The 18,337-nt window shown below is 37.5% G+C and overlaps 1 protein-coding gene across 1 annotated transcript in view; it reads left to right on the forward strand.

The window, feature by feature from the left end:
* Nucleotides 1-18,337, forward strand: part of ARL5A (ADP ribosylation factor like GTPase 5A) — a 30,965-nt gene that overhangs the window by 4,841 nt on the left and 7,787 nt on the right. The window contains exons 2-5 of the mRNA XM_021076258.1: nucleotides 8,299-8,359; nucleotides 8,834-8,981; nucleotides 11,427-11,510; nucleotides 16,893-17,044. Coding sequence (XP_020931917.1) covers nucleotides 8,299-8,359; nucleotides 8,834-8,981; nucleotides 11,427-11,510; nucleotides 16,893-17,044 — 445 coding nt within the window. The remainder of the gene's footprint in view (nucleotides 1-8,298; nucleotides 8,360-8,833; nucleotides 8,982-11,426; nucleotides 11,511-16,892; nucleotides 17,045-18,337) is intronic.

Consider the following 18,337-nt stretch of genomic DNA (forward strand, 5'->3'; position numbering starts at 1 on the left):
TGCAAAAATTTTTCCCACTTTAAATGGCTTCATTTGTCCAAAAACTTTTAAAAGAGATGAGAATATACAGTGGAGAAGGACCCCCACCCCCCGAAAAGATCCACAACTACGAGGGGGCTCAGTATTTATTGAGCATTGTCGCTGCTGTGGCTCTGGTTACAGCTGTGGTACAGGATTGATCCCTGGCCTGGGAATTTATGCATGCTGTGGGTATGGCCAAGAGCAAAACAAAACTAAAACAAAACAATACAATGAAAAAAAAGACAGTCTCTTTATTTTAGTTTTTCTTCTTTTTTGGCTGCCTGCGACATATGGAATTCCTGGGCCAGGGATCAGATCCAAGCTGCAGTCTTGACCTAAGCTGCAGCTGCAGCAATGATGGATCCTTAACCCACTGTGCTGGGTCGGGGATTGAACCTTCATCCAGCACTCCTAAGACTGATCCTGTTGCACCACGATGGGAACTGCAACAGTCTCTTTAATAAGTGGCACTAGGAAAACTGGACTCCACCATGTAAAAGAATGAAATTAGAACATTCTCTAACACCATACACAAAAATAAACTCAAAATGGTTTAAAGGCAGATACTATAAAACTCCTAGAGGAAAACATAGGCTGAACACTCTCACATAAATCACAGGAGTATCTTTTTGGATCTACCTCCTAGAGTAATGAAAATAAAAATAAACAAATGGGATTGTTTTCTCTGATTGGTTCCTTAGAAAAGGGGTGATAAGTTGTGGTTAAGTTTTGGAGAAGCTGCCTCTGCTGCAGGAACCTTGTTTCTGTTGTTTTTTTCATTGTGGGGGATTTCAAACATGTGCAGAAAAGTTCATATAGAAGCTGGGTAGCCAAAGGGGTGAATAGTGCCTGTTATTAAAATTTTTAGCTCCTCATCCACCCTTTTTGCATGCCCTCTGGATATGGAGGTGGGCCCTTTAAATATTTTTCTTTTGCCAGCTGGCACAATTTTAAACTTCGTCGGTAGATGGCATTGCAGGGACACTGCAGAAGTGGAGGGTTTTTCCTCCTGGATATGGTGTGCTTCTCAGTAGGCTCTGTCCCGTTCTTGCAGTGTGAACACTTCCAGTGGCTGGCTCTTGCACTGCATAGTGTCAGCGTTATTTTTCCCTGGTACCCACCTCAGTTGGTGTCAGAAGGGAGGTCCACCAGTGAAATATTTCCCAATGAAGGGTTTTCCCCAGCATCCCAGAGGAAGGATTTCCAGCACAATCCACTGGCAAGTCTGCACAGCGGCTTTGACATTCAGTGAGCCGAGGCCAGGCCCTGAGCAAGGTCTGCGTCTCATTCCTAGGGAATTGGGGGAAGTTCTGTCCCAGCTCCAGAGTGAATGCTCTGTGTATTTGTCATTCCTTTAATCTTTGGAGCATCAGAGCATCAGAGTTATTTTTTGTTAGCCAATCCTTCATCACTCCAATCCCCTGTAATAGTTATTTTCTTTAAATTAAACTGCAAGTTCAAATTGCTGTGTGGTTTCTGTTTCCTAATTGGATCTCTACTTTTGTCATGTATAATTGTTGCTTTTCATTCAGCAATCTCCTGGTGCAAAAAAAGAGAATCCTTTTTTAAATTTTCTTGGCCATGCCAGCATCACGTGCAAGTTCCCTGGCCAGGGATTGAACTTGTGCCACAGCACGGCTGTTTTTTGGTGGGTTTTTTTTTGATTGTTTGTTTGTTTTTTTGGCTTTTTAGGCCTGCACCTGTGGCGTATTGCAAGTTCCCAGGCTAGGAGTCAAACTGAAACTGCAACTGCCAGCCCATGCCATAGCCACAGCAGTGCAGGATCAAAGCCACATCTGTAACCTACACCACATCCTACAGCTACGCCAGATCCTTAACCCACTGAGTGAGGCCAGGGATCGAATCTACGTCCTCACAAAGACTACCTCACGTCCTTAACCTGCTGAGCCGTAATGGGAACTCCTGAATTTTTAATGTGTAGTGACTTGATCTATTATTCCCCTTCTACCCTTTATGTCTTCCAAGTCTGATTCATTTACTCATTCATATTTATTAAGCACACACTTTATTCTATTTTCTTTGTTACGGCCTAAGAGAACTATAGTAAACATTACCGAAATGGACCTTTTGCTTCATGCGAGATAGAATCAAAGGGGCTTAGTGATAGTTTGGATATGCAGTGAGAATGAAGCATCAGAGTGACTCAGTTTATCTGCCTTAGTGTTGTGTTTTCTGACTTCGCTATAATCCAGAGATTGAAGGCCTCCAGGGTGATGATGACTTCTTTTTCCCCCTTAATTTACTGAATACTAGTTGGTAGGATATATAGTGACTCTTAGAACTTGGCAATAAAAGGAGCTGGACGTGCATGTATCAAAAGGAAATGAAGAAGGGAAGCAAGCATTTTCTTGATGAAACAGTATTGATTGGGAAACTAAAGCCTAAGTGATAACTCAAAATTCTACCCAAGTAACTGTTAACAGTATGTAGTTGTTTTGGCTTATCTGAGAAACTGCAAGAATGCTGTGGCATAGATATTCTACAAGAAAAACCATACTAAGCAATAAACTTGTCATGAATCACATGAATCAAAGAATTGAAATAGCCAGAAGTTTTATTACATTTGCCCATAGTAACATTATCTCTTACTATGCACATTATATTAGGTTCTGTGGAGTGCTGTTTTGAAGTGAACTGTAATACTTTTTAGCCACAGTTTGATGTTTTACATAGAACACTGTTCCAGCCTGGTAATGAGAGAAACAGGCTGCAGTGGTAGGGGAACCAAAGGATATTCAAAGGAAGTTGGTTTAGTATTAGAAAGTGTGACTAATCTAACCCTATTGTTGAGAATAAACTGGCTTTTCACCATTGATTTGGCACCTTTATCTTTGAGCCCATTGCACCAATTGTGTCTTCATCTTACAGTTCTGTGGCCCTCATGTTGTACCATACACTTAGAAAGCTATTAAAAACAACCATTGGTGCTTGTAAAACACCAATTGTAAAAACACACAAAAGTTCGAATAGAGACAAGTCTTGGGAGGGAGTGGGTGTAAGTTGGTATTGCATGTGGCTTGTAGGAGTTTGGGTGGGATGAAGGGGTGAATGGCCTCTGGATCATGGCCTTATTGGAATGTCCTCCAAGAGATCTCAGACTGCTCCACAGAACCTTTGGCTCCTCGGAGATTTTCTAGGGTTCTGCACACATGTGTTTTGAGATTCTTTCTTCCTCTTTTTCTTTTAAAAATATTTTAACCACTAAAAGAAACCATCATGTGTTCAAATATGTTAGCTTGCATTCCCTAGATTGATTTTAGAAATCTGCTTTATGTCTTTAAGAGTTTGGAGGAATGTTTGCATAGTTATGCATTTGTAGGTGACTGGATGGAATTCATTGAGTTTGTACAGTTAGAAGAAGGAAGCTGTTTCCAGTATGGAGAGTGCTATGAGCTGCTTCTTCACTTCCCCATTACCTTTTCTGACACTCTCTTCTTCTGTTTACTTTGCACGGTGCTGGACATGAATTTCACCCTGTATCATCCACCATGCCTTCTCTCCCTGGTGTGCTTGCTTTATTTCTAGGAACTAGGGAAGAAACATAGTATCTTTATCTACCACAGGTTATGTTATCTAATTTCAGCTTATTGATTCTCTAGTTCATTCATTCAGTGACTGTTAAAAGATGTTGTGTCTTTAGGACCCCATCTGGTCCTCAGCTGGCAACTAAAGATGGAATCCTGGTGTGAGTCTGCCATCTGCTTTATCTCACTTTATGTGTATTATCACACAATGGTTTTGTTCATAGCAGTTTCAGTTTATCCTGTTGGTCTTGTGGGCAAGTATGATACAAAGTCTTTCTTTAGTTTTGTGTGTGTGTGTTGTGTAGTTAGTTCTTCCTCACAGAAGTGGTAGAAAAGTGCTATGTTTGAAATCAGGAAATAAGTTCCATGGGGTATGGCTAAATTAAGGAGACCACTTTAAAAAACAAAACCTGGAATTCCTGTGGTGACTCAGAAGATTATTAACCTGACTAGTATTCATGAGGATGTGGGTTTGATCTCTGGCCCCTGGTGGGACGACCAGGTGTTGCCGCTGCAAGCTGCATGGTAGGTCACAGACATGGCTTGGATCCCTCTGTGGTGTAGGCCGGCACCTGCAGCTCCAGTTTGACCCCTAGCCAGAGAACTTCCATATGCCGCAGGTAGGGCCTTAAACAAAAGCAAAAAATAAATAATAAAAAAGCCAGATAGAATTTTCTTAGAAGTGATCATTTTAGGAGGCCAGATAGTTTTTCTACTGATATGCGCTATTAACTCAGAATACCTTTTGAACTCCTTTTAAAATTTCTTTAGAGACAGATTTTTAAATCATATAATTTGGGGACCACATCTTATTTAACAACAAAAAGGTGACATCCTGTGACTGAGATGATATCATATGGTCCCCTCTCATTTAAAATCAGATTCCTCTTTAGAGGTTATAAAAAGTGTGCTTCCATTGGGAGTGTTCAACACAGTGTACCTTAGGCTCTGAAAGCAGTTGCAAAAGAAGAGTAGCAAAATATTTTGAAAAATGTTAGTTAGCATAGTTAGAATATAACCTCCCTAAGTTATTAAGGACCTTGTGAGAGTTAGTGCTCTTGCATTTGTGACTACACATTTTTTTAGTCACTCTCTAGTTATTTATCATAGATCCTTGCCTATATTTGTATTGTTTGCTTTTGCCTCTGTCCATTTCGTACTGTTTTTAAAGTACCATTTCTCTCATTGGTCAGAGTAGTTGTATTTTCTTCCCTAGTATTGACAAGTCTGTCTAAATGTAGTCTTGCAGCTAATGCAAAGGGGTTGACAAAATGGTGTTCCTGAAACTTAAAAATAAGCTGACATTTTGAGAATTATATTATTAAAAATTAATATTCAAATGGGAAGCTAAAAACGTTCATTTAGGTCAGAAATCGGAGTATAGCCCTAAATGAACTCCACATACATTAAAATGTTTATAGGTGCTTGTATTACTAGAACTGAAGAAGATACCTGTCATTAGAAAGGAAATGCTAAATTTTGGGATATAGAAACATACAAAGTCGGGCAAAATCACCTTGCCATTTAAAAACTTCCCAGGTGAGAAGGCACCCTGCTCCAGGGACTCAGTAATCTGGTCCTAATGCAGGTAGGGTCCTACTGTGAAGATGGATTTATCAGTTGCCACAGCCTATAATATTCCCTTTGATGGGATTCCATCCTCCCCAAGTAATCCTGTTTTTAATTCGGCCATACTATATGCTTTTCCTTAGGGAGAAAGTGCACTTGTCAAGTAGTTCTGAACATTTGATTTCATTGTATGCCTTTTGGCATTCTTGTTTCTATTTTACTGTAGTCTGTAAATTGCCTTCTCTGAATCCTGTCTACTCTGAGATAGTAGCAGGATTGAGTTTGTGGACCTAGGAGACCTAGGGCCATGCACGAAGTAGTTTCATCAGAGGAATGGCCCCTGCTGAGGTCTTCTGGTGGTCATTCAGCTGGCCTTCCCTTGGCATACCCTCTATTTGTTATTAACCCTTTACTTTCATTAAGTATCATCTTTGCTTTGGATCACTTTCTCAGGACCTCCATCCTAGTCATCTCTAAAGGTAAAATAGACTGGGCTCTGCTTTTTTTTTTTGATCTTTAGGGCTGCACCTGCAGCATATGGAAGTTCCTAGGCTAGGGGTTGATTTCGAGCTGCAGTTGCTGGCATACATCACAGCCACAGCCACAGCAACAAGGGATCTGAGCTGAGTATGCGACCTGCACCACAGCTTGCGGCAACCCACTGAGCGAGGCCAGGGATTGAACCCACATTCTCATGGATTCTAGTTGGGGTCACTTCCTCTGAGCCGCCACAGGAACTCCCTGGGTTCTGCAATTTTAAAATGACTTTTAAGAACCTGTAAAGGGGAGCATGATTATGCTCCTAGTGGTTCTAAGCTGCCTTCTCTTTCTTCAAAGAAATGAATGATTGGATAAAATGGATTATATTAAAGTTCTGTATTTACTTGATCTTCCTGTTTTTGTATAACAGGAGATACCTATATAACATTAGGAATTCCTCTCTATGGTAAATGACAACTATTTGGAAAACATCTACCGTCTGACTGCAAAAGCTTGTTCTTAAAGCTCTTCTTACTCTTAAGTATTAAAATCCTGTTTCTAGAATGAATGTTAATTAATTCAGCATTTATTGACTACCTACCTTGTGCCAGAAAAAGTTGTAGTCATTGGGATTATGAAGCTGAGTAGCATGTGATCATACACTTGAAGGGTGCCTTATTAAGTTGAGAAGTGTGCACGTAAGTAATTAGAAGTGCTATATTAGAGGTGTAGCAGAAGAGCAAGAGAAAGTGATTGTTCTTGGGGAAGTTAAACCCTAAAAGATTTCTAGGAATCCTTCAAGTGGAGATTGGAGAGGATAATTACAGCACAGGTTTAAAGAAAAAAGGAGTATAGATGGAGAAATGTTTGCTGTGACCATATGTGGTGGCTTATGTTGGGAGAATGGCTTGCACTCCAGCTTAGATACCTGGCAGTAGTGGTGAGGGATAAAGCTGAAGCCTGTTCCTCGTGATTGGCTTTATTTACAAGGCTGAGAACTTGTCCCTTGTTTTCTTGTCAAAATGGAGAGCCAGTCATCTATGATGGAACATGATAATGTGAGAAAAAAGAATGTATACATGTATGCGTAACTGGGTCACCATGCTGTACAATAGAAAAAAAATTGTATTGGGGAAATAAAAAATAAAAAAATTAAAGTAAATAAATAAATAAGAGAGTGGCAATATCAGCTTTATAGTGGAGAAAAGTTACTCCAGAAACAGTAGGGAGATGGTTTGGAGAGAGCCCACTGGGTACAGTAAGAGGTAAGAAGACTACAACTAGGACAGTGCAGAGGAGGCAGTTTCAGAATATATGCTTTTGAGGTGGAATCGGTAGAACTTGGTGACAGATTAGATGTTGAGGTTGAGGGGCTCCAAAGGCATCTAAATTAATGGTGATATCATTAAGCATAGTAAGTAAGATAGAATTAGGAAAAGGTTTGAATATTGGATTTGGAGTACATTGAGTGGCACTGTGTTTATCCACTACATAGATTGGAATTTAGGAAAGATTTGGGAATTGAATTAGGAAACGTTTGTCTTGTTGGTAGGCAATCTTAATCATTACATAACCCCCCGAAAGATAGGTAACGTTGTCCCTGTTGTACAGTGAGAAAGCTTAGGGTTAAGAGAAGTAAGTCATTTGCCCAGGGTCACATAATCACCTATATTTTTCCGTCTTGCTTTGTCATCTGTTGCTGTGTAACAAGCTACTCCTAAATTTTATGACTTAAAGCAATAATTTATTACTATTATTATTATTTTGTCTTTTTTAGGGCCGCATCCATGACATATAGAAGTTCCCAGGTTAGGGGTCCAGTCGGAGCTGTAGCTGCCAGCCTATGCCACAGGCACAGCAACAGCAACGTGGGATCCAAGCTGTGTCTGCGACCTACACCGCAGGTTCACGGCAACACCAGATCCTTAATCCACTGAGCGAGGCCAGGGATTGAACCTGTGTCCTCATGGGTACTAGTCGGGTTATTACCGCTGAGCCATGATGGGAACTCCAGTAATTTATTGTTCTTTCTCGTGGTTCTATGAGCTCACTGAGTCCTGGATTCCTTGAACTTCCTAGGGAAAAAAAAAAAAAAAAAAAAGATATCAAGAGACAGAAAGAAGAAAACTTGGAGAAAGTGATGCCAGAGGTGGGAGAGGGTTACTGCCACCATAGCCATAGGTCCTTAAATTTGTTTAGAAGGATCCTATGGTTCAAATGTACTCAGATAGCTTGCAGTTGCCTTCTGCCAGCAGCTTTAAAAGGCTTCCCCTCTTTTATTCTCATTCACCTCACCTCACTGATACATACCCATTTGAAGCCTAAAATTCACATTTAGAACTTAAGTGGCTTAGTCCAATATGAAATATTTGCACCTTAAATTATTCATAAATTGTTATGATTATATTTTGAATACTTTGCTTAGAGTAGGCCTCCATAGAATAGAAATAATATGGTGCTTCTGGCCTCCTAGAGAGATGAGCATTCTTTCCATAGAATGAGGGGAATAGGAGGGTTAGATCAATGGTATACGTCTGCTGGTCTCTTGCTGGGATGTTCTTTTCAGTTTCTAGAAAGTATAAAGTGCTGTGCACTGATTTATACCATAGCTAGAAAGGATGGATGAAATATGAAATTAAAAAATTTTTGTTTTTGGTTAATCACTCATGTTTTCTTTTTTCAGAGCACAAAGTTATCATTGTTGGGCTGGATAATGCAGGAAAAACTACCATCCTTTACCAGTTGTAAGTATTACTACTTTAAAAATGTTATTTATGGTTACTTTTTCCACCTGAGTGATATTTGATTAAATCATAATAAATTATTTGATGAAAATTATATGGAATTCAAATTACTCTGTGAGAAGGCAGGTTGGCCATGAACCAAAAGCCAAATTTAGGCAGCTGTTCCTGGAGAGCTAGGAATTAAGCTCTCCAGAGCATGACCTTGAGCATGTTGTTCACTTGTTTTACTTGTAGACAGCAGAGACATATTTGCTTATATAGACTCAATCTGGAACAAATCTAGGTGGTCTAGATATTCCATTACCTAGTTCTACCTCTGTTTAAACCTTTTGTTCACTCTATAATGAGCTAGTGTAAAGGGAACATTTGGATATAAAATAGGTCATGCTGATTGATTTATCCCTTAATTAAAGAATGTTCAAACAATCTGCCTTCCTTGCTAATGGTAATGTATTTGAACTTTTTTTCCTCCAGTTCTATGAATGAAGTTGTACATACGTCCCCTACAATAGGAAGTAATGTAGAAGAGATAGTAATTAATAATACACGTTTTCTGATGTGGGATATTGGTGGCCAAGAATCTCTTCGTTCTTCCTGGAACACTTACTATACTAACACAGAGGTATGTTTCTTAATACACTAAACCTTCTTTGAGTAGAATGCTTGGGAAGCATCGTCTAGATTTGAACTCTTATAATTAGTCTTTTTTTTAAAGTTATTTCCTTTTTTCTCTTTAGGGCCTCACTCATGGCATATGAAGATTCCCAGGCTAAGGGTTGTATTGGAGCTGTAGCCCCTGGCCCACGCCACAGCCACGCCAGATCCGAGCAGCATCTGCAACCTATACCACAGCTCACGGCAGTGCTGGATCCTTAACCCACTGAACGAGGCCAGGGATCAAACCTGCATCCTCATGGATACTAGTCAGATTCATTTCCGCTGAGCCACAATGCGAACTCTCTCTTATAATTAATCTTTTTGAAATATCACAGTATGTTAATGTAAGTAGAGTTTAAACATAGTGGAATCTCTGAATCCCTCTTTTGGGGTCACCCTTTTGTATATCCATTCTCATTGAACCTCTGTAGGGAGAATTGGTGATTGAGACTGATTATATATTGATCCTGGATCTTGTCTTAAATAGTTGTTTTGGGGTTTTGTTTTTGTTTTTTGGTGTGCCTGTAGCATATGGAAGTTCCCAGGCCAGGGATTGAACCCACACCACAGCAGTAACCCAAGCCACTGCAGTGACTAAACTGGACCTTTAACCTACTGTGCCACAAGAGAACTCCCAAGTAGTTGTTTTTATAAAGAGTTCCATTTTAGTTTATAATTTCATTTCTCTCTTACTGTTTATTTGTGTCTGCATAGAGGGGATCCTAGTTAAATGAGAAGGCTCTGGTGGTTTGAATCCTGGCCAGTATTTTACTATGTATTTTCTTTTGTGCAACACAATTGCACATTACAGAATTCTTTTTATTTTTATTATAAAGCAATTTAGAAATAATTGTTTTATTTACATATATTTCTCAAGAGAAAATTTCAGACCTATGACATTTGAGAGCTTCACTGTATAGATCTTGTAAGTTGAAGGGCTGTTACAGTTGTTTTTCTAGTGCTGATTGTAAGTTAATAAAACTCAATGTGTATAAGGATGAATATTAGGTCATTAATGTTCTCTAATGACCTGATCCTCTACCACTCCATTATGCATTTAATCATATCTTTTGGAGAAGAGGAGGGTATATAAATGATCGATACTCATATATAACGCCGCAGGAATCAAATCCATGGTAACACCTTGAAAATCAATAACTTTATTAAAAAGGCTTGGTGTAGAACAGGTCTTAGAGTAATAAAATCAAGTGTCACTAAAGTCTCCAGTGAGAGAAGAGGTAAGATTGAAGTTCTCTTATCCATTTGCCTTATGGTTGATGAAATCTGAAAAATAGAGAATTTTATTTCATTTTATTTGGAAATGAAAAGCTACTTCTAAACAGTAAATAGTGCATGCTAATAATAGGTGGTCAGAACTAACTGGGGCATCACAAATGCCATCATAAAGTGACAATATCTGTTCCTGTTTCCCTCATGCCTTTTGGGGCTCATGGAGTTGAAAAAGAGATGAACTGTAGCTCAGTCCTGCGCAGCTCCTTTGTAAGTCTTTAATTGTGTCTTCTGATAACTAGCTTCATCATCAGTTCATTAAAGAGTTGTGCTTGCAGGTAATAAGTGCCAGTTATATGAGGAAGAGAGTATGATTTTAGATGCAGATTTATTCTTTAATTTGTTTTTGATTTTTTTTTTTTTTTTTTTTTTTTGGTCTTTTTGCCTTTTCTTGGGCTGCTCGCTCAGCATATGGAGGTTCCCAGGCTAGGGGTCGAATCAGAGCTATAGCTGCCGGCCTACACCACAGCCACAGCAACATGGGATCTGAGCCACATCTGCAACCTATACCACAGTTCAACGGCAACGCCGGATCCTTAATCCCCTGAGCTAGGCCAGGGATCGAACCGGCAACCTCATGCTTCCTAGTCGGATTCATTAAACACCGAGTCACAACGGGAACTCCTTAATTTGTTGATTTTTTAAAAAATTGATTTAACTGTCACATTACTCCATTCCCACATAAATACCCTTCTAGTTTTTTAAATTGGTAATAATAAATAATATCTGCCTAGAAGTAATTTATAACTTAAATTTAGGACCATAATGTATTTTTGTCCTATTGACTTATACTGCAAATAGACCCATTGGCATTCAAGGTATTAATTTAGAAAACAAACATGTTATTTGTTGGTTAGAATATTAGCAAAATATTCTAATAAAATGAAATCATGATGTTGCCTTTTATTTTCTCTTAAGAATTAGTAAATGTATTTGCATCCAGGATGGATCAGGCCTTTAGGCTTCGTATAGTGGGTATCTCTGGTTTTCCAGTAATACCATAGTGTAAGTTTCAGATGTCTTGAAGTTGTTAGCATATAAGTCAAATAAGCACTTTATAAATTTTACAAATGTCGAATGATGTAATCACTAATGATTTTCTTTTTTGTAATTATTTTAGTTTGTAATAGTTGTTGTGGACAGTACAGACAGAGAAAGGATTTCTGTAACTAGAGAAGAACTTTATAAAATGTTGGCCCATGAGGTAAGTAGAATTCTGGCATTAGATTGTGTGGGGGATATTTCCATCACATTTATTCTTTCCACTTTCTCATGATGATACCATTTCAAATTTGAAAAAAAAGATTCTTTATCTGTAGACCATGCTTGCTTTACACTTCTGCCACTTCCCAAATTGGAAGTGAATCTGGAAGCCGCAGAAAGATTGTGGAGTCAGTTGTAGAATTTTAATTCCATTTATCTTAGATAAATTTGGTTTAGAGGTTTTCCTGTTGTAAAAGACCTCAGTTGGCTTTCATTTTGCATTTTAAGTCATTTAATTGTACAGAGGATTATCATTAGAAATGAGATCTTACTGTCTCGGGACACATAGGAAGTCTTAATTGTAACTCAGTTCTGTGACTTAAGTTTAGATGTTGTTGCTCTTATGTCTCTGATATTGTCCCTTTGAACAAAACTATAACTAGCCACATTTTCTTAGTCCTTGGGAAATATTACTCGTGGCATAACCTGAAAATTAAGTAACTGAATAATGTAGTCAGTAATGATAGTAGTAACTATACAATCATATAATGTTTATAATACAGTCTCACCTCTGAGTCAGTAGACTTTTGGTTCTAGGATGCCTGTGGATGCCAAAATCTGAGGATGCTCAGGTCCCTTATGTAAGATGGCATGGTGTTTGCATATAATCTCCGCTCATCCTCCTGCATACTTTAAATCATCTTTAGATTATTTATAATACCTAACATGGTGTAAATGCTAAGAAAATGTTGCTGGCATGCAGTAAGTTCAATTTTTACTTTTTTGAACTTTCTGAAACTTTTTTTTCCTGAATATTTTCAGTCTGAGTTGAATCCATGGATGTGGAACCCACAGATAAGGAGGACCGACCATAGTGGCGATTGATTATTTTTGCATACTTTTTATTGCAGATGTTGCTTTCTCAATTTATAGGAATAAAAAAACTAATATTTAGATGTATACTGTGCAATTTTTAATTTCAGTAGAATTTTATGGGGTTTTTTTTGTTTTTGTTTTTTTGTCTTTTTGCCTTTTCTAGGGCTGCGCCAGCAGCATATGGAGGTTCCCAGGCTAGGGGTCTAATCGGAGCTACAGCTGCTGGCCTACACCAGAGCCACAGCAAAGCGGGATCTGAGCCGCATATGCGACCTACGCCACAGCTCACAGCAATGCCGGATCCTTAACCCACTGGGCAAGGCCAGGAATCGAACCCGCAACCTCATGGTTCCTAGTCGGATTCGTTAGCCACTGAGCCGTGATGGGAACTCCTAATTTCAGTAGAATTTTACTAAAGCTTAGGAAAACTGGGATATCTTTGTAATGAAGTTTCACATTAACTTTAATATTGATTCAATGATTTGCTTTTTGGATTTTCATTAAGAATTTTGGTATGTTTCAGGCAATCATTCAAGACTTGAGGAAAACCTAATAAAATGGTTATGTAAATTGAAGTTCCTGTTTTCCTTGCGGTTATTATAGCCAAGAAGATGTACTTTCCCTGGTTTTGACTAATTCTAGCAGTTAAATCCCTTGGGCTTTTTTTTTTTTTTTAACCAGACCTTGCTTTTGTATATTTATTTAACAGGTTTCAATTCTAGTTTGGGCAAAATAAGCAATAAAAGAGTTAGGGGGCTAAGTTTTTTTTAAAGTTCCCCTTTGCATTTTACAAGAATGCACCATTCTTCATTTTATACCAAAGGATGGATTTTTTTTATTATTGTTTTATGAGGACTTTGGAAAAAGAAAAATAAGACACAAATATATTTGTCTCTAGACTATATTTTTCATGAATAGGTAGCCTCTGTATTTCATTCTTAATCTAATTGGACAATATGTAGGAAGATCAGTATATTAAAAGCCCAATAGTAAGACTCAAAGCCATTGAATGTTATAAGTTGGGTCATTAACTCGGGTAGATCAGTTAACCTCATATGTTAAGGATTTGTACACTGAGGCCCAGAATTTTATGTGATTTGACCAGTTTTTGAATTTAGGCATTTGAATCACTCAGGCTCTTTGCTGGGAAAAAAAGAAAAAGCCAGAAATAGGGCCTAGTTGGAAAGTGAAAGAAGATGGATGAGGAGATTACCAGAGAAGAAAGTAATTGCAAATGAAGTTGAGAGCTAGAGTAAGCCACTTAAAACAGGGTCTGGAAGAGCCAGATAGGCAGAGTTCTGGAGGGATGTATGATCAAGGATGAGAATGTGCGAATGGGAAAGAAATTATGATGTGGGTTAGTCAGCTGTTTCACGCATACCATGATAACCAACAGTCGTGTTAACATCGCTGATAATGATTCTTTATTACTTAACACAAAGCTGTAAGATGTTTTAAAACATTTCGGAAACTTTATCTTAAGTGTGGTGTAAGACCTTGAAGAGCATGGATTTTTTAAAACTTCCAAACACAAAAGGATAGATGAATTTTATTTAGAATGACTTAACTTCTAGGAACTGTCTTCACAAATGAAGCTTTGAGAAACAAATTGACAACTACATATGGCATATAGAAGATGCTAAGTAAATACGTCTTGCATGTGCTATTCATCTTCTTGACTGAACTAAATATTTTTAGACTCTTAAGTACAGAAATCTGTGATATGTAGAAGTGTTTTAAAGTATTTAAAATGGGTGATGTACAAAGATCACCACTGTTGACCTTGTACTTTGACCTGTCGTTAAGTAAAATTGAACAGCCCTAATCCAGTTTCTCATTTATACTATTTTCATAATGCATAATTGGTTGTGAAGTTATTAATAAAAAGTAAAGGAGGATTTTCTCCTCTTTCTAAATATTTTAAAATAGGTAAAATAGCTTTAAATTTAAAAAGTTTGATCCTACAGCTAGCTAGAAAAATTATAATTAATGTGGTTTTTTTTTCTTCTTATGTTTCCAATTTTCAGTCCAGGGGCTTTTCCAAGTAATTTCATTACTAAAAGTGATGATATAGATTACTTGTAAATAAAATAACATAAACTGTGTGTCCTAACTTGTGCCCAGTTTTTCTAATGTCAGGTATTTCTAAAGTGTGTTGTTTTTGAACATGCCTGTGTTAGCAGTCCTGACCTATATGAAAGATATCAACACACACTGGCAAGAGATTCTGAAATCTAGACAATTTGTAGGATAGGAATGAAATCCCATGGAAAGTCCATCTGCTAAGTGATTCAGCCATATATCTACTCTTGATGATTGTTCCATTTTCCAATTAGGATAAGAGAAAAAAATCTATATCCTTGATGATGTGTGTGTGCACTAGTTATATTCATCCCTTCTAAGTTTTGCCTTTTATATACACAGGTGAACTGAATTATAGGTGAAACAAGTTGAATATAAACTCTTAAAACTTCTAGATTCTAGAGTATCCCTTTCTGCCCAAGCTGTTCAGGTGACTGTTCTTAACTGTAGTAGTGTATTTGCCATCCTGCAGAGGGCACTGTAACTAAGTCAGTCTCCATTGTTATATAAAACATATTGCATAACTCCTTTTAAGCAAATAAGAAATTTACTACTTACATTTTTTTATTTATATCAGAAAGAATCAAAGTCATCAAAACTTTATTCTAACAAGGGTAAAATGTTGTGGAGCAATGTCAGTTTAAATCTGCGGAATGCTTTCTTGCTTCAAATACACAAACATGTGCTTGAAACCAAAAGATTCCACTAAAATCCTGAAGAAGAAGATGGCATTCAACACAGCTGGGAAAACTTGCGAATATAACACCAAAATCTCAGAGTTTTCTGAGAGTTTAATCCACTTGTTGAGAGCATCCACCATGGTTTCTTAGTCCAGGATCTATGAATGGACTTTAGGCTGCCTTTTAACATCCTAAAATTGTAACAAGCTTTTTGAGCATATAGCTCTATGTGCTTCTCTCTCTCTCTCTCTCTTTTTTTTTTTTTTTTTTTTTTTAGGGCTGCACCCGCGGCCTATGGAAGTTCCCAGGCTAGAGGTTGAATTGGAGCTGTATCCTCTGGCCTACGCCACAGCAGCAGCAGTGTGGGATGTATCTGTGACCTATCCTACAGCTCACAGCAACACTGGATCCTTAACCCACTGAGTGAGGCCAGGGAGCAAACCTGCATCCTCATGGATACTAGTCAGGTTCATTACCACTGGGTCGCAATGGGAACTCCTCCCTATGTGCATTTTTATGAGGAAAAGTTCTGTAACTTTCCATAGGTTATCAGGGAAGATCCTGGCTGTAAAAATGGTTGGGTGAGGGAAGGTAGAGCATAGCAAAAGGAGACTAACTTAACCTGTGGTCTGCTTTGTGTGTAAAATGTTGTATCAGTCCACTGGGGACATGCACAAGGGTGAAGGTAATCCTCATTTGCAGAGCAGTAAATGAAATAAAAGCCAAGGACTGAACCGAATGCTTTAAGTGTAGTAATTCAGTCATTCAAACTACCTCTCCAGGAGGCAAGTAGTGGTCTCAGCATTTTACACATAGGGGCTAACCGCTCTAGTAGGAAGATCTTAGCTCAGACTTGGCTCTGTCATTGAGTAGTTATGTGACCTTGTATGAGTTACTTACATCTGAGTCTTATTTTCCTCATCTGTAAAATGGGAATAGTAAAGCCTACCTTTAGCAGTCTTGAAGATTAAAGAGATTTTGTTTGGAAAATGGTTAGTATAATGGGTGTCTTGCTCAGATTAGAGACTCAATAAATGTTAGTTATGAGGAACAGATTTGTCAAAGAACTTGCCTCAGAGTCAAAACATAGAAGTGGGGGAACTCACTATCTAATTGGGAAACTTGATAAGTTTAATGCCAGTTGAAGAAGGCTCTATCATACATTCAAATCTAAGAAACCTTCGTGGACAAAAAATAGAAGAGCTGGGTCTCAGCAAATTAATAGAATTGGTTTAGGATAGCTCCTCTCAGCTGAGAATTAAGTCCTAAGACTCTAAGTCATATTATATATATTGAATTCGTTTATTTCCTATGTGCCTAAAGGGTACTGGCTTTAGATAGAGATACCTATACCTAAAGTGTAGATTGGGATAGAATTTTGAAAGCTCTTAAGTGCTAAAGAGTAGTTCTTAATATCATAGAAGTCTAGTTTGTGGTTGGGGGAAGAGTTAGATATGTATTATATTGAAAGATAAGACTTTGTTAATATAGCGCTTATGACTATAAAAATGTAACCCAAGACTACAAGATATGTATAAATCCATACAAATATAGATTGATTTATTTAATATACATTCAGCTTAAAGTTTACTTTCTGTCATAAGAGCTGTGAGATGCTTTTATGTCAAGTAGTTGAGAAATTCTGGATTATAAAGACTGTCAAATATTGTGTGTTAATTAAGTCGGAAAATGTATGGAAAAAAAAAAAAGCGGGCTGGCCTTTACAGTGTTGTTTGCTTTTATAGGATCTAAGGAAAGCTGGATTGCTGATCTTTGCTAATAAACAAGATGTTAAAGAATGCATGACTGTAGCAGAAATCTCCCAGTTTTTGAAACTAACTTCTATTAAGGATCACCAGTGGCATATCCAGGCATGCTGTGCTCTTACTGGCGAGGGGTAAGATGCCTTTTCCATGAATGATATGTATTTTGCTTTGAAACCTGTATTTCTCCTTAAAATCAGGTATTTAAAGTTACTATGTACAGAAATTTGTAAGGGAGAGGTGGGCTGAAAAAAAAAAGAAACAGGATGAGGATGCTAAGGTAGAGTTTTTGTTGTAGTTGTTTTTCTAAAATATGGTGGGTCTGTGTGTATTTAAAAAGAGGCAAAAAAGAATTAAATTGGAGAGATCTTAAATTTGAGATTGAAGTTCTTCAGGTATTAGGAAAGGGCAGAATCTTGGGGCATAGATAGATAGTGTCAGTAATTCATCATTTGGTCCACTGTGGTCTTAAAAGTAGAAAATTTCTGCCACTTGAGGTAACTCATTTATCTATGCCACAAAATTCTGCCCTTTCTTCACACCTGAAGAACCTCAATCCCAAATTTAAGATCTCTATTTAGAATCCTTCATGGATTTATTTAAAAGCAGAGAAAAAAAAAAAGAGTTAAATTGGAGCTGAAGCCAGATCTTAGTGAAATAGAAGTACCTGATTACAGACATTTGAAGAAGAGCATAATTAGAACCTCAAAAAAGTGAATCTACTCTTTAAAAAAAGAAAAAGAATCCAGATTATACCAATTGCCCACATACTTATTTAAGTAAAAATATCTTTTACATATATCTTTGTCAAATAGCTTAATATATGTCAAGATACAGATAAACATATAGATGTATCTTTATATATACTATCTTTATAAAAGGTTTTTAAGCAAAAGCACTGATTAAATCATACTAAGTTTGACAACAAAGACAAATCATCTAGGATTGATAAAAGATTTAATTATATACGTTGAGTAATTGTGTGAAAAATATATCATTAGTTAGGCTACGTATGAACTTTGGCAGTTTTATTTTTAAAAGAAGAAATCAATAGGTGATGGTATCTTTTTAGTTTTGGGTTTATATAGACTTCCATTTGCAGTAGTTTCCACGTAGAAATGTTTGGTTTTGGGGGAAATGTTTCCCTGTGCCGTCTGGCCACCTTGGTCTAAATTCTTGTATTTTAGCATTGGTTGAAATTTGACTCCCATCTCTGCCATTTGCTCATCTCTTTAAGCCTGGGCTCTCTCTGTAATATGGGAAAGGCTCTGGTCTTAGTGTTGTGAGGATTAAGATAATGGATAATAAGTGCTTAGCGCAGATTACAGTTTGTTATTAGGTAAATACTATACCTTTAACAATTTGGAATTAAGTAATTTACTCACCTAATATTATTTTGTATCATTTCCAGTCAGTTGAAAAGTGAG

The sequence above is a fragment of the Sus scrofa genome, chromosome 15, assembly GCF_000003025.6.
Source record: "Sus scrofa isolate TJ Tabasco breed Duroc chromosome 15, Sscrofa11.1, whole genome shotgun sequence".
Taxonomy (NCBI): domain Eukaryota; kingdom Metazoa; phylum Chordata; class Mammalia; order Artiodactyla; family Suidae; genus Sus; species Sus scrofa.